Raw genomic sequence first — 15,243 nt, forward strand, 5'->3', positions numbered from 1 at the left:
GACTAGGCTGTCATCTCTGAGCAGAGTCCATCTTCTTGCCATACTGGCTGTACAGCACCCAGCTAGGAAGGATTATGGCCCACGAATAATGGCTTTGGGAACACAGGGCATTCTTTCTCTTTCCAGTGTTCATTTCTCTCTGCTTCCCCACTAAGGCTGCTCCATCCAGCACTCAGCCCAGCCCTGCCCTAACCGCGACTCTCCCAAAGCTTGTTTGTGGGTTCCCTCCTCTTCCCTCTCCCTGGCTGGCACATTCCCTGTCACAGTATAATTACCGTGTGCACTTGCCGGCCGCCCACGCTGACCTCTTCTGCTCTGACCTCTCGGCCTCTCTCCAGGCAACTGTTTCTTGCTGCCTCAGGACATCCCCACATCAAACCCAAGAGTGTAGAAGTGGCCCTTTCCCTTCTCACACCACCTTCCCTCCTTCTCCCCGCCATATTCCAACAGCTCTGTGGAAACCACACATTATTATTTTGTTATTATTATATCATCATCACTTTTTTTATAAAAGACTTATTTATTATGTATACAGTATTCTGCCTGCAGGCCAGAAGAGGGCACCAGATCTCATTACAGATGGTTGGGAGCCACCATGTGGGTGCTGGGAATTGAACTCAGGATCTCTGAAGAGTAGCCAGTAATCTTAACCTCTGAGCCATCTCTCCAGCCCTCATCATCATTATTATTATTTGTTTTTTGTTTTTGTTTTTGTTTTTTTTTTTTTTGAGACAGGGTTTCTCTGTGTAGCCCTGGACATCCTGGACCAGGCTTTAGTCTCGAACTCAGAGATTTGCCTGCCTCTGCCTCCCAAGTGCTGGGATTAAAGACATGTGCCACCACCCCCTGGCAGCGACAGAAACCACAAATTCTCAAGTCTCGCCTTCATAATCTGATCTACTGAGTCGTCTGTCTCTGGAGTAGCCTGACCCCTGACCCCACCTACTCCCAAGCCTGCTTGTTATTTCCCAGAGCCAGAGCCCCTCCCCATCCTCAAGACACAGCGTTACCGGCTGGATTGGGTTCTTTTTCTCCACCAGTTAAAGAATTAAAAGGTGAGAGAAGGGGGCTGGAGAGATGGCACTTATCAGAGGATAAGAGCACTGGCTGCTCTTCTAGAGGTCCTGAGTTCAATTCCCAGAAACAACATGGTGGTATACGTAATAAGTGTTTTTTGTTTTTTTAAAAGGTGAGAGAAAATCTTGAGCACACAGAAAGCAGCAGGCAGAATCTCAGACACAGCAGACAGCAGGCAGAACCAGCCAGTAAAGAAAGAAAGACCCTCTGCAAAGTCGAAGCCGGGTCTCTCCTGGAGGGCCTTTGGGGGGGCGTCTTCCTACCCAAGTTTAGAGTTGGTCAGTTTGAATAAAAGCAGAAAGGCTGACAGGCCCAGGAGTTGGGAGTAAACACATCCTGGCCTGGCCCTGAACTTGTCAGATTGTTCAGCAGGCAGGGAGTTTTGTTTTAAGGCCTTTGTTTTAAGTTGCCAGGGTTTTGTCTCAGGAGAGGAGGGTGAAGAAGAAGCCAGCCATCTTGGAAGCTCACCATCTTTATTACCTGGTCATGGCTCCTCTCCCCATCTGTCTGCCTACCAGGGAACTGGTCTAACTTCTAGTTCTTCTCGCCCACCCACATGGCTCGGATGGACATGCTCCTCCTGTATACTGCCGAGCAAGATTTCTAATGGCCATCCCATCCATGCTCACCCTACTCCCTATATTCCTATTTCCTCACTAACCTGCTCTCACCTCTGTGGCTGGGAGAATTTTAAAATAGGAGGATCAGATCTGCAACCATATGATGTGTGTATTCTTAAGACATGTCCCGCGGGGTGGTGGTGGCACACGCCTTTAATCCCAGCACTCGGGAGGCAGAGCCAGGTGGATCTCTGTGAGTTTGAGGCCAGCCTGGGCTACAGAATGAGTTCCAGGAAAGGCGCAAAGCTACACAGAGAAACTGTTGGACCCCAAAGTTTAGGGTCTCAAATGGGTGCCCCAAGAACCCAGACTCCAGTCCAGTTGATGCAACAGCACGAGGATTTATTAAAGAAACATCTGTACAGATGGGCAAACTCTGCTCCAAAGAGCAAGAGTCGCATCTTACTGCAGCCCCATAAGGGCTTTTAAAGGAAAAACCCACAAAACCCACACGATTACAATCCCCATACAATTTCATGGCCTGATCACAGGGTGATCACAGAGGGGGTACAGTTACGTAAACCTCAAGGGGGGGTATCAGGGCGGGAGTGGAGCTTACACACAGGTCACGGTGGTCCTTCCTGGAACACCTGCAACTATCCCAGTCACAGTTGAGCACATCTCTTAACAAAAATCTTTTTACATTGTTATATTGTTACAGGGGTGATTGAGTAGTGGCTGAGTCAAGTGGCCCTTGGAACTAGATTTTTGGTTTCTCATTTCCTGGTGCTTGAAGTTTCTCTCTTTCTGAGGCTTGGAGGTGTAAGCCTGAAGGGCTAGGGTCTTTCAAAACCCTGTCTCGGAAAAAAAAAAAAAAAAAAAAAAGGGGGCCTATTTTACAATTGTAGGAAGAATAAAAGAAACACCAGAAGTTTAAGGGGAAAAACATTACTACATATCAGCAATGAGATCTACAAGGGCCTTTAGCTTAAAATGAGTGCAGGAAACACTACTGGAGTTTTAGGTTCAAAGCCTGGACTCTGGCTATGGGAACAAGCTGTGCTCAGCCACCTGTCCACAGTATACCAAGTAAAGAAACAAGTAGTATATCTTCTTTCCTGCCAGGAAAGCTATCAGGGGTCCTTTCCGTAGGCTCCCATGGGCCCCTGTCCCACTCCAAAACCTAGGACTCACTCAAGAGATCTGACCTTTTCAATTCTTGCTAAGACCTTCCAGTGACCATTTAAATTTTATCAAAAATTTAAGAAAATAACAATTCAGCTGGGTGGTGGCACACACTTTTAATCCCAGCACTCGGGAGGCAGAGGCAGTCGGATCTCTGTGAGTTCCAGGACAGCCTGGTCTATAGAGCAAGTTCCAGGACAGCCATGACTACACAAAGAATCCCTGTCTCAAACAAAACAAAACAAAACAAAACAAAAAAGAAAATAACAAATCAATTCCTCATTGACATTAGCCACATTTCAGCATGGGACTAATGATAACTGTATTGGTCAAAGCAGAGAGTAAACATTTTTCATTGTCCAGAAAGTTAGAGGGCTAAGGGTACTGTTTGTTTAGTACCAACAAGGCTCTATGATCTCCAGTGCTTAAACGAAACAGGAGGTGGGGGTTACAGGCTGGGGACATGGCTCCATGGGTAAAGTGCTTGCTATACAAGTGAGAGAATCTGAGTTCAAATCTCCAGCACCCACCTAAGAGCCTAGATGTATCTGTAACCCCAGCAGTGGGGGAAGGGGGTAGTGACAGGGAGATCCCAGGAGCTTGGGGACAGCTGGCTGAGGTGGCAAGCTCCAGGTTTAGTGAAAGACCCTTTCTCCTTTTGTTTGTTTGGCTGTTTTTTGTTTGTTTGTTTTTTTGTTTTGTTTTTGTTTTGAGACAGGGTCTCACTATGTAGCCTTGACTGGCCTGGAACTCACTATGTAAAGCAGGCCTCAAACTCACAAAGATCCACCTGCCTCTGCTCCCCGAGTGCTGGGATTAAAGATGTGCACCACCTTGCCCTGCAACAGAGAGTTCTATTACACAGGACTTCACTAACCATAACCTCCAAGGAAGCAGAAGGTTTTTTGTTTTTTTGGGTTTTTTTTGCCTAGCACTCTGTGGCATCCCACCCTGATGCTAAAGATCAGGGGACTGAAAACACACACACACACACACACACACACACACACACACACACACTGCCTTATGTTGCAGACGACCCAACTTCAGTACCTGCCTCTTCCTTACTCCCCCTACCCCTGGAGCATGGCTGCCAGCCCATCTTTGACTGTGGCTCGTGGTCTCTTCCTTCCTTCCAAACTGTATGTGGCCTCTGACTGCACGTACTGTGTGTGCTGTGAGTGCGCTCGGCTGCTACACACACACACACACACACACACACACACACACACACACACACCCCGCTTTCCTCACTGTGGGGTACGGACGATGATACCTACATATGTCCACGGTGCCTTAAGCTTGCTGACTCGTCACTACTGATGACTCGCCACACCACTGCTTTCACAACGAGCAGAAACAAATCCCTTCAAATATCAGAGCACAGCCCTCGACCAGCTGCCTGCTTCCCACTACCTCACAGAGATATCCAAATATAACTCGTGACAACGCCTCTAGCCATCAAGAGGCGTGTCGCCCATTCTATTGCCCTTATCTGTGAGGGCACCTGGTTTAGCTTCTCTCTGCCAGCCAGCTAAGTCTGTTTGGTTTCTAAGCCCCATCTTCACGTCACACGTGTCTGAAATGCCCTTCCTGCCTTCTCTTTCCAAAACACAGGCCCCACCTTTTTGAATGCAGATGTTTTTCACAAGACTCACTTCCTCTCAAGCCTGCCTGACTCAGCTTTGCCGGTTTCAAGATCGCTAATTATTAAATACTCTTTCGTGCTGCCCTCGACCTTCGCCCACCTCCTCCCCTCCTCCCTTAGCGACTATGATGTAACGCTGTGTTTGGTAATCCTGCACCAGTTGGCATCGGTGTTCCTGGTATCTGGTTGAATGTCTGAGTACCTACAGAACAAAAGACGCAATCCGGAAGTAGCCAAACAAACAGCAACAACCAGAAATGGATGAGGCGAGACTAGATCAGAATCACCTCTGAGTCTTATCTAGCCACTTACCACATGGGTGGCCCTCAACAAGCTATTCATCTTTCTGGAGCTCGGCTTCATGCATGTTTGTCAGGAAAATTAAAAATAATAACTATATTATTATTTACTGAACATTTATTCAGTATAGTCATTATTCAAAGAACTTCACATAGTTCATTGAATCTTAACGTCAACACAAGCATCTAGATACAATTTCTCTTCTGTTACTGGGTTTTTTTGAGACTATGTAGCAGAAACTAACCCAGAACTCTTTTTCTAACTCAGGCTGGCCTCCAACTTGAGATTCTCCCTCTCCTCCCAAGTACTGACTGGGGTTACAGGTGTTCTCCAAGACATCCAACTTTTTAATTTTATTCATTTTGAAATAGTAGCTTACTACATAGCACAGGCTGACTTCAAACTCAGGACCCTCCTGCCTCAACCTCCCAAGCACTCAATTAAAGGTGTGAGCCACTGTGTTAGGATGAGTCATGTTTTCAGTCACGTGCTTCTGCCTTTACCTGTGGTCGTGTGTGTGTGTGTGTGTGTGTGTGTGTGTGTGTGTGTGAACTCACATGCCTCCCATATATACAGAGCTCCCATCACAGTGCCAGGAGCAAAGATAACCAGTAACTTAAATACGTTTTCCCCACTGGGACTGAAGCACCCAAGGCCAGGAAAATCGTCTCTTTTCCTCTAAAATAGGTTACAGGACCTAGAAAAGGACTAGGTCTGTGGTCTAGAAAAGGCTATACAGTGGGCACTTTAAGTACATTTCCAGGCACAAAAGATGAGTTGATAGTAGAGGGGACATGGTTGGGAGGAAGAACATTTCAACAACCTTAGTGGCAACTGGAATGGAGAGGATATTAACAGGGAGACTAAAAAGCAGAGAGAAAACAGTGCCATTCCATACAACAATGAAAATAAAGCCAGCATTCAGGTGTGATAGACAAAACAGTATCTTTTAGCTTTTATAGTTTAAAATACCTCTAGGACATATCGGTTATACTCAATTGTTCTAAAAATTATAAATCTCACAATTACCTAAACTGGCCTTAAACTCTAAAAATCTAGAGTTTAAGTGGTTCTCAACCTGTGGGTCTCAAACCCTTTGGGGGGGTCACATATCAGCTATTCTGTATATCAGATATCTGTATTACAATTCATAACAGTAGCAAAATCACAGCTGTGAAGTAGCAACAAAGTAATTTTTTTCCCCCAGGGCTGAGGACCGAACCCAGAGCCTTGAACTTGCTAGGCAAGCGCTCTACCACTGAGCTAAATCCCCAACCCCTGCAACGAAGTAATTTTACGGCTGGGGGTCACCACACGCAGAACTGTGTTAAAGCGTTAGGAAGGCTGAGAACCACTGCTCTAGAACCTTCTGCATCAACCTCCTGAGACGCTGACATTACAAACACCACCACTGGCTTTTTCCAATGGGCTTTTGAGTATGTCAACGCATATGTAACTGGTATATAATTATTATTATTATCGTTATCATTATGCTTGTGGACATCTAGGCCAGAGATTTGGGTACCATCACCTTCCCGATAAGGAACCATTAATGTGGATGAAATTAAGAGAACAGGAAGGACCCTGAGACTTTTTGACAGCCAGAACTCGCTGGTGTCAGGCTGTTGGGGAAACTTCTTCAACTAGGTTGCAGTTTGAGTTGCTCACGGGAAGAGCATGTCATTCCCACACTCAACTCAGCCAGTCGCTCACAGGCGGCTGGGCGCTGGTAAGAACTTGATGACACGCACGCAGCGCCCTCCCCGAGCCTGCAGGGGGCGCGGCGCCTCGCGCTCACACGGCACGGAGCCTCTCTAGCCAGGCTGGGACTCGGTGGCGGCGCCGGGCTGCACGTCCCGACACCTCTTCCCAGAGCAGGTGGGTTCGCCCGCGGCGGAGGGGGTGCTGGGATCTGCGGGACGGGCGGGCACTGCTCTCTCCGGGAGCGGTGTGTGCGTCGGCTCGGCCCGGCGTACCGAGGCTCCGGTTGGGGTGAGCGCCTCCTCCTGACCTCGCAGTGCCAGCCACAGGACCTCTTTACACCCGGGGATCCTTCGCTCAGGCCCGCTGGCAGCTTCCGGGAAACACCTGGGGGCGGGGCTGTGTGGGCGGGGTTCCGTGATTGACATCTTTCTCCGCAGACTGAACGGGCTACCTCTGGACCCCTCCCCCTGTCCCCAACGCTGAGCCGACACCATGGTGAGACCCCTGAGTCCAGCCCCTTGCCCCTGCATGCCCACGCCCTCACCCCACGTGGCGGTCTCTGTGGGGCTTCTGCAAGTCTGCCCTTGCAAGGCGGCGTGCTTTCTTACCCCACTACCCATCCCTGTAGCATGGGCGCCTGAAGGTGAAGACGTCCGAAGAGCAGGCAGAAGCCAAAAGGCTAGAACGGGAGCAGAAGCTGAAGCTCTACCAGTCAGCCACTCAAGCTGTCTTCCAGAAGGTGGGGCCCTCAGAGGTAGACCCAACCCCCAAGTAAAACACAGAGACCCTAGAGTCAATCTGCAGGGATCCAAATCTGAATGCTGTCTGTTGTTGCTGTGTTGCCTTGGGCGAGTCACAGAAACTCTTAGTGTCTTCAGTTTGTTCACCTGTAAAAGGGAGCTAATAATTGTACATCCTGCCTAAGAGTTTGCAAAGATTAAGTGAGAAAATACCGGTGAGACTGTAGAAGGATTTGCATAGGGTGGTTCTGATGTATAATGTTTAGCCTAGAGCTGGGAAATTGCTGTGGTCTCTGACCCTGTAACCGGTCTTTTTAGCGGCAGGCTGGTGAGCTGGACGAGTCAGTGCTAGAACTGACAAGCCAGATTCTGGGAGCCAACCCTGATTTTGCCACCCTCTGGAACTGTCGCCGAGAAGTGCTCCAGCAGCTAGAAACCCAGAAGTACGTAGTGGTTCGGGTCCCTGCCCTGGTCCTGCCTGGGCGCAGAACTGGAGGAGGAACGGGGTAGCGGGGGGCATGGAGATAGGATGGTGGGGGGACCAGATTCAGGAAGGGAGGGAGAGGTTGCGGTTGGGTGTTAAAAGGCACTAACCTGCCTTTCTCTTGTGGTACAGGTCCCCTGAAGAGTTGGATGCTCTTGTGAAGGCAGAGCTCGGCTTCCTAGAGAGCTGTCTGCGCGTGAACCCTAAGTCCTATGGCACTTGGCATCACCGCTGCTGGCTGCTAGGCCGTCTGCCTGAGCCCAACTGGGCCCGGGAGCTGGAACTCTGTGCTCGCTTCCTCGAAGTCGATGAGCGGAACTGTAAGCGTCCACAGTCCTGTCCCCGTCCTCACGTGCCCCACATCCTGATACTGGGTCTTCATGAAGGCCCAGAGTCGGGAGGGAGGGATTCACAGGATCCAGCCCGACATCCACTGTGGTAGTGCTGAAAGAGATGGAGGGCCAGATGCAGCCTTTGTGGTTTGCGTCGAAGTATTTCTAGGGCTCTCTGAGGGAATTCTGGGGGCTCTCGGGGGAGTAGCTCCTCTTCGTCCTGCTTCTGAGGTGGGTTCCCTCTCTCAACCCCTCTAGTTCATTGCTGGGACTATCGGCGGTTTGTAGCTGCTCAGGCTGCCGTAGCCCCAGCAGAGGAACTGGCCTTCACTGATAGCCTCATCACCCGGAACTTCTCCAACTATTCCTCCTGGCATTACCGCTCCTGCCTTCTGCCCCAGCTGCACCCTCAGCCAGACTCTGGCCCACAGGGACGCCTCCCTGAAAACGTACTGCTGAAAGGTAAGTGGGCCTAGGACATTTGGTTCTCAACCTGTGGGTCGAGACCCCCTTGGGAGGTCAAAAGACCCTTTCACGGGGGGGGGGGGGGGGGGGGGGGGTCGCCTAAGACCTCCAGAAAACACAGATGTTTACATGATGATCCTTAACAGTAGCAAAATTACACTTAATAAAGTAGCAGCGTAAATAATTTTGTGGTTGCGGGGGAGCGGTCACCACACCATGAGGAACTGTGTTAAAGGGTCGCACGCAGCATTAGGAAGGTCGAGAACCACTGGCCTAGAGGATCCTGATAAGGATTCTGCAGTTCCACCCCAGTCCTGATGCCTGTCCAACCCTGTTCTGAGTGGGCCTTACTGAGCTCCTTGCTTGTCTTTGGGTGTGTATATCCCTCAGTTCCTGGCTTCAAGGAGCTTGGGTATCCGATGGGAAAAATAAAACTGACATTGATTCCTGTGTGAGGCCAGGGTACAAGTGGAACTTTGGGGCTGGAGAGACAGACGTTGGGATGACTGGAATCCTCCCTGCATGCTGACATAACCCCGTGCCTCCCTGGTCCCCACAGAGCTGGAGTTGGTGCAGAACGCCTTCTTTACCGACCCCAATGATCAGAGTGCCTGGTTCTATCACCGCTGGCTCCTGGGTCGGGGTAAGCAGTGGGGAGGGGGCAGGGTGTTTGAGACTAAGAAGGAAGGGAAGATTAAAGGTGAACTGAGGCTGTCTCTCCCCCAGCGGAGCCCCAGGATGTCCTGCGCTGTCTGCACGTGAGCCGGGATGAGGCCTGTCTGTCTGTCTGCTTTTCTCGGCCCCTAAGAGTGAGTCACATGGTTTTCCTAAAAAATGTCATGGGACTCTGAGGCTGAGGCTGTTAACGCTAATGCGTCTCTTGTTGTCCCCCATGGCAGGTGGGCTCCGGAGTGGGGACCTTGCTCCTCATGGTGGATGAGGCCCCTCTGAGAGTAGAGTGGAGGACTCCAGATGGCAGGAACCGGCCCAGCCACGTCTGGGTATCCCACAGTTGGTGGGGCAGAGATCAGGGCTTGGGGCGGGGCCAAGGTGGGACAGTCAGAAGGGCAGTGAGGCCACACACTTCCTTGACCCGGCGCCCCCCAGCTCTGTGACCTGCCCGCCGCCTCTCTCAACGACCAGTTACCCCAGCACACGTTTCGCGTCATCTGGACAGCGAGTGACGCCCAGAAGGAGTGCGTGCTCTTCAAAGGTGATGCTGTCTAAAGCTCCAGGCGCTGTACCAGTTCCTCGGCCTCCTCTCCTCTCCCTGCACTGTCCCATCCTACTACTTACCCTTTTCCTTAGGCCACCGGGAATGCTGGTGCCGAGACTCAGCCACTGAGGAGCAGCTATTCAGGTGACGAGAAGGAACCCATGTGCAGAGAGGGGCTCTGGACACCGGGCGATTGGGGCAGGAGGCCTGGGCCTGGGGGAGGGGGGTGGCCGCATGCCCTCCCTAACCTGCCCACTCTCAGGTGTGAGCTGTCGGTGGAAAAGTCCACAGTGCTACAGTCTGAGCTTGAATCCTGTAAGGAGCTACAGGAGCTGGAACCTGAGAATAAATGTGAGGATGTCCCCTGGGCCAGCGCCCAAGAACCAACCACACCGAGAAAGCCTGTCCAGGGAACCTTCTTGAGGAGAGGGTCTCAGGAGACTGCAAAGATTTCTCTGCCCTCTCCCCAGGGTGCCTGCTGACCATCATCCTGCTGATGCGGGCCCTGGACCCCCTCCTCTATGAGAAGGAGACGCTGCAATACTTCCACACCCTCAAAGCAAGTTGGGCCGAGGGAAACAGACCAGGGGACGCCCAGTGGGCAGTTGGAAGACAGCAACCCACATAACCCTGCTGCTTCCCCACCAGGCTGTGGACCCCATGAGAGCAGCCTACTTGGATGACCTGCGCAGCAAATTCCTGCTGGAAAACAGTGTCCTCAGGATGGAGTACGCAGACGTGCGTGTAGTGTACCTGGCCCACAAGGTATGGGCTCAGCACGTGCTCCTTCCCTCGGCCTCTGCCTGCTGCCTGCACCTTTATCACGGGTGCCTTCCTCCCTGCCAGGCTGAATCCATCACCTTTCTTTTGACCTCCTCCTTTGCTAGGTCTTGCTTTTTTTTTTTTTTTTTTTTTCAGTCAGTCAGTTCATCATCCTATATGTTCCCTGGTTCTGAATCCTGAGTCATCAAAGCTGTACTAGGGACCTAGCTCATTGGTAGATCACTTGCCTAACATATATAATAAGGTCCTGGGTTCAGTTCCTACTACTGAAAAACAGAAATTTATAAGAAAAAAAAAAAAGGCCCTTCGTTACCCATGCTGTGCCTTCCCATACTTCTCACCCTGGATCAGGGCCCCCAAAACCTAAAACCTGAATAGTTTCTGGAGACTTCTGGAAGCCTTCCAGGCTCTACTTTTTCTGTTTCTAGTCCTTCCTAGTCATGAATGTTTGTTTTGTTTTTGTTTGTTTGAGACAGGGTTTCTCTGTGTAGCCCTGGATGTCCTGGAACTCTTTCTGTAGACCAGGCTGGCCTCAAACTCACTGGCCTCGATCCTCCTGCCTCTGCCTCCTGAATCTGGGTTTAAAGGCGTGCACCACCACCACCACCACCACCACCACCACCACCACCGCCCGGCCTTCCTAGTTATCTTAACAAATCCGTTTTACCTCATCACTGCAGCCCACCACAGGCCTGCTCCCACCTGTTCTATGTGCTGTAGGACATGCCACCATGCTGTCCCTTCCGCACGAGCTTTCCTCTCCGGTCCATTCCCACTAGCCACCTCATCACAACCACTGATCTGTCCCGTCTCTAACATGGCATGTGCTCCAGTGCATTGGCCTGTCTGTTTCTCACGTGCTGCTAGCCTCTAGCGAGAGTCTTCTGAGGTCCATGTGGACCACACAACAGGTGGCTGAAGATCTCCTCACGCCTGCTGAGTTGTTCACCCCTCCCCCCACTCCCAGGATCTGACAGTGCTCTGCCATCTGGAGCAGCTGCTCTTGGTCACTCATCTTGACCTGTCACATAATCGTCTCCGAGCTCTGCCCCCAGCCCTGGGTGCTCTGCGCTGTCTTGAGGTAAAGTGCTCATCCTCCCTTGTGGTCAGGGGTGGCCCTGTTCCTCTTTTTCCATTCAGAAGCTTGCCTGTGTCACAGCAGTGTCCGGGACCTCCTGGCCCTTGGGGGTAACCGCTTTCCCAGCCCGCTCTACCACCCAGCCTGGCCCTATGAGCTTTTTCACACACCTAAGCTGGTCACTCTGGGCTCCTCCATGACCTGTACCAGTCTCCGGCTGCCTGTCTGACCTCGTGCCTCCCCAATCCCTTCTCCCCAGGTGCTGCAGGCCAGTGATAACGCCCTAGAGTCCTTGGATGGCGTGGCTAACCTTCCCCGGTTACAGGAGCTGTTGCTATGCAATAACCGTATCCTTCTGTCTGTTTGCGGACAGCTCAGAGGGTGAGGAGCAGGCCACAGAGGGACAGACCGCAGACACAGACAGGGTCATCTCCAGGCAGGGCAGGAAACAGGGCTGGGGCAGGGTGAGCCGAGGGGAGATGATAGCCTGGGACTGTCAGGGGTTGTTATTAGCTTTTGCTCTGGGGTTCTGTGAAGTATGACTTTCTCAAGCCAAGGTCCACAGATAGGAGCCTGCAGGATTCTCACAGACCACATAGTAGTCTAGGAATCAGGAAGGTCCGTAGTTTTTTAAAAATCGTGAGCGCTGATTCCTCTAGAAAACGGGAGGTTAGAGCTCCTCTGGCCCACGTTCCACTTCTAAGCCCCTTGTGAGTAGTAAGTGCCACTTGATGGCCGCCATCCACATCCCCTGATGACCCACAAGGACCTGCTGCCCACAGCCCCCTCTTTAGCCAGCCGTTTACAATCTGCTAAGAGCTGTGTTTTCTCCAGGAACACGAGTAAGAGACCATCAAACGTGCTTCCAAGCAGCAGCCTCCAGTTTTGGGGGTGTCCGGTAGCAGACTGAGGGGCGGGGTAGAACTACTGAGCTTTCCTTGACTCTCCTGCCTAAGGCCTCCATCAGCCTGCAGCACTTCAGCCTCTTGCCTCTTGCCCTAGGCTAGTCCTCCTCAACCTCCAGGGCAACTCACTGTGCCAGGAAGGGGGCATCTTGGAGCGTTTGACTGAAATGCTGCCCTCTGTTAGCAGTATCCTCACCTAGGAGGCCCCGCCCTCGCCCTTACCTTTTAACTTATTGGGACTGAATAAAGAATGGAGAGGCCCCTCCAGGCTGCCAGCCTCCATTGCTGCTGCCCGTATCCACTTCCTCCATTACCACCACCACGCACCTTGAGAGACGGGAGGGAAGGACCTTGGGGTGTGGCTCTGCTCCCCTGTCGTACTCCGCCTATTGCCGAGTTCCAGAACCTCAGTGTTACACTGAAGTCAGGCCCAGAACTGGATTGGTGCCTGCCTCCAGGTTCAGGGCTGGGATAGGAGTTGGGATCAGGTTCTGGTTTGAGCTGAGCTTCAGAACAGCTGTGTCCAGCTGGAAGAGATGGTGAAAACTTCTCCCGTGACTCCTGCGGCTTTCAGACTCTCTCTGCCCCGACTCCTTTTATTCACAACTGAGTAGGCTCAGAGCCTCAGTTTCCAGAAAGAATGTGTCAGGATACCTTGCCTCAGCCCATTAAAACAACACTATTGGTCCCTGTGAATTATATTCTATGGTTGAAAGGCCTTTGGGAATACCCGATCCCATCTGATCCTCACATGCTCTCAGGGATGAGAGATTCAAACATTCCAACTGAAGAAGAAATGTTCCAACTTCCCCCAGGTTACTGAGCTGCGTGCTGAAGCCAGATACTAAACACCTTGCTTTAGTGGTTTAGCTGCTTTTCTTGTCTCTGTATTAATACGAAATGATTAAACAGAGGCCTGGCCATGGTATTAAGATGGGGTTCTACTGAGGTGAGTGCACTGTGTTCTGGCTTTGAAAGCTGCCGGGTACAGTCAGGGGTTAGGGCACTGAGCCAGACTTGGCTTAGTGGGGAGAGAGGATGACTGATGAAGAGTTTGGCAAACCAGGCATTTTCCTGGTTCTTTGGGACCTGCTCGGGCTCATGTGTGCTCACATACCCTGCCCTTGACGCCCTGCCTCTTCTCGTATCCAGAGTGATACACAAAACAATCTCACAGCGAAGCCCTTTGGCTGACCTGTCACATACCAGCCTTGAATTTTGATTTCCACCGGTGTATGCTGGGGGTGTTGGAAGTGGCGTAAAACCTCTGCTAGGTTCCAGGGCTTGCCAGCTCAACAGGGAAAAACCCACACGATGCTTGGTCTGTTGGCCCTCTTCTGTAATCCCAGCACTTGGGAGGCTAAAGCAGGAAGATTGCTGTGAGTTCAAGATCTGCCTGGGGGCTCTATGTGAAACCATCTCAAAACGAACCAAAAAGGCAGCATGAGTGGAGGAGACCTTGGAGCGGCCTTTCCTGCTCCTGAGATGTCTCTGCCCAGGATGCATTTCCAAAGCCATTGTTGCATCTGCTCCTGGGTCTCTTGACAACCCTGTTTTCAGTTTTCTGATTGGTGACCCATCGGTAGAGCTGGAATACCAGTGGGATAGAGTAAGAGGTTCTGGCCAGGGACCCAAGCAGAGTCTCCCTACAGATGCCTGGCCCCTCTTTGCCTTGGGGTGGTCTTAATGACATCTGACGTTTCCTCCCAGAGCCTGAGCTAGAGTCAGGAAGTACAGAAGGTAGGTTCCTGGAGCTGGTTGGTCGGGATTCCCAAGAATTCCAGACTGGAAATGAGGGGAAATGCTCACCTCCAGCTGCCAAGATACTCTCAGTGAAAGAAGGGGAAACCACGTAGCCTGGAGAGGACACCCCACCTACTCAGACCTAAACTTCCCAGCTGGGAGGGGGAAACAAGATTATTCCTCTTTTGACCACCTTAATCTCAAACTAGGAGACAGGAAAAACTAGGGGACAGCTCACTCATTCTGGGGGCTATGGAGCAGCTGGATGGAGAGACGGACGGGGGTGCAGTATGCTTTGGGATGTGAGAAGATCTGGTAGAGCTGGCTGGTCAGGGACGGGCAGGTGGAGCCAGTTTGAGGGCCTGACTGCTGATGTCATCTGTCTGCACCCTGGGGTACTGGCAAAAATGAGTTCCAGGTTCAGGCACCCGTCCCACAAGGCCAAGCCTGGTGGGTACTACAAGAGAGCTTGGCAGCAGGAGCCTCAGGAAGTGTCTCCAGCTTGGAAATAAATCTGCCCTACAGGGCTGTGCGTGGAAGAGGATCCCCCTTCGCTACTGCTCTCTGAACACGCAGTGTGGCAAGATTCTCACCTCAGCCCCAGGTCTGACAGGACTTGGCCCGACCCCCCTCCTTAGCATGATCTCAGTTCCTAGAAAGGAGAAAGTCCCGCCCCTACCTGGGGACAGCCCCCAGACACTGGCCTCTTGACCGACGACGACTAGGGATGAAGCAACCACACTACCCCTTTTCCCAGAAGCTCAGCCCCGCCCACCCTCCCCTCATAAACCACCTACCCGGCCCGCCCTACACCTTCCACTCGCGTGGCTGCGTCCAGCCTGTTGGTCCCGTCCCATACGCCTGTCCTGCTCCACCCCGGCCCGGGACCCAGTGGTGCCATCACCAACACCGCTGCCAGGTGAGAGGCTCCAGCGTCCACCCCAGGGCTGAGCCGCTGCAGGTCGTGGCTGTTGGGGCACACAGCCCAGGCTCAGAAAGGAACACTCTTCAGGGGTACCTGCT

General features: G+C 51.9%; 1 protein-coding gene across 1 annotated transcript; it reads left to right on the top strand.

Annotated features, from left to right (window-relative positions):
- The first annotated feature begins 6,567 nt into the window (after positions 1–6,567).
- Rabggta (Rab geranylgeranyltransferase subunit alpha) lies at positions 6,568–13,346 on the top strand. Its single transcript, XM_059274410.1, has 17 exons — positions 6,568–6,648; positions 6,912–6,969; positions 7,103–7,213; positions 7,533–7,657; positions 7,831–8,018; positions 8,289–8,492; positions 9,055–9,138; positions 9,222–9,304; positions 9,395–9,496; positions 9,603–9,708; positions 9,804–9,855; positions 9,974–10,062; positions 10,182–10,270; positions 10,360–10,476; positions 11,462–11,575; positions 11,832–11,919; positions 12,529–13,346. Exons 2-17 carry the CDS (start codon positions 6,967–6,969, stop codon positions 12,675–12,677), a joined length of 1,704 nt encoding a protein of 567 aa, XP_059130393.1. The 5' UTR covers positions 6,568–6,648; positions 6,912–6,966; the 3' UTR covers positions 12,678–13,346.
- The last annotated feature ends 1,897 nt before the right edge of the window (positions 13,347–15,243 follow it).

This window comes from Peromyscus eremicus, chromosome 9, assembly GCF_949786415.1.
Source record: "Peromyscus eremicus chromosome 9, PerEre_H2_v1, whole genome shotgun sequence".
NCBI lineage: Eukaryota > Metazoa > Chordata > Mammalia > Rodentia > Cricetidae > Peromyscus > Peromyscus eremicus.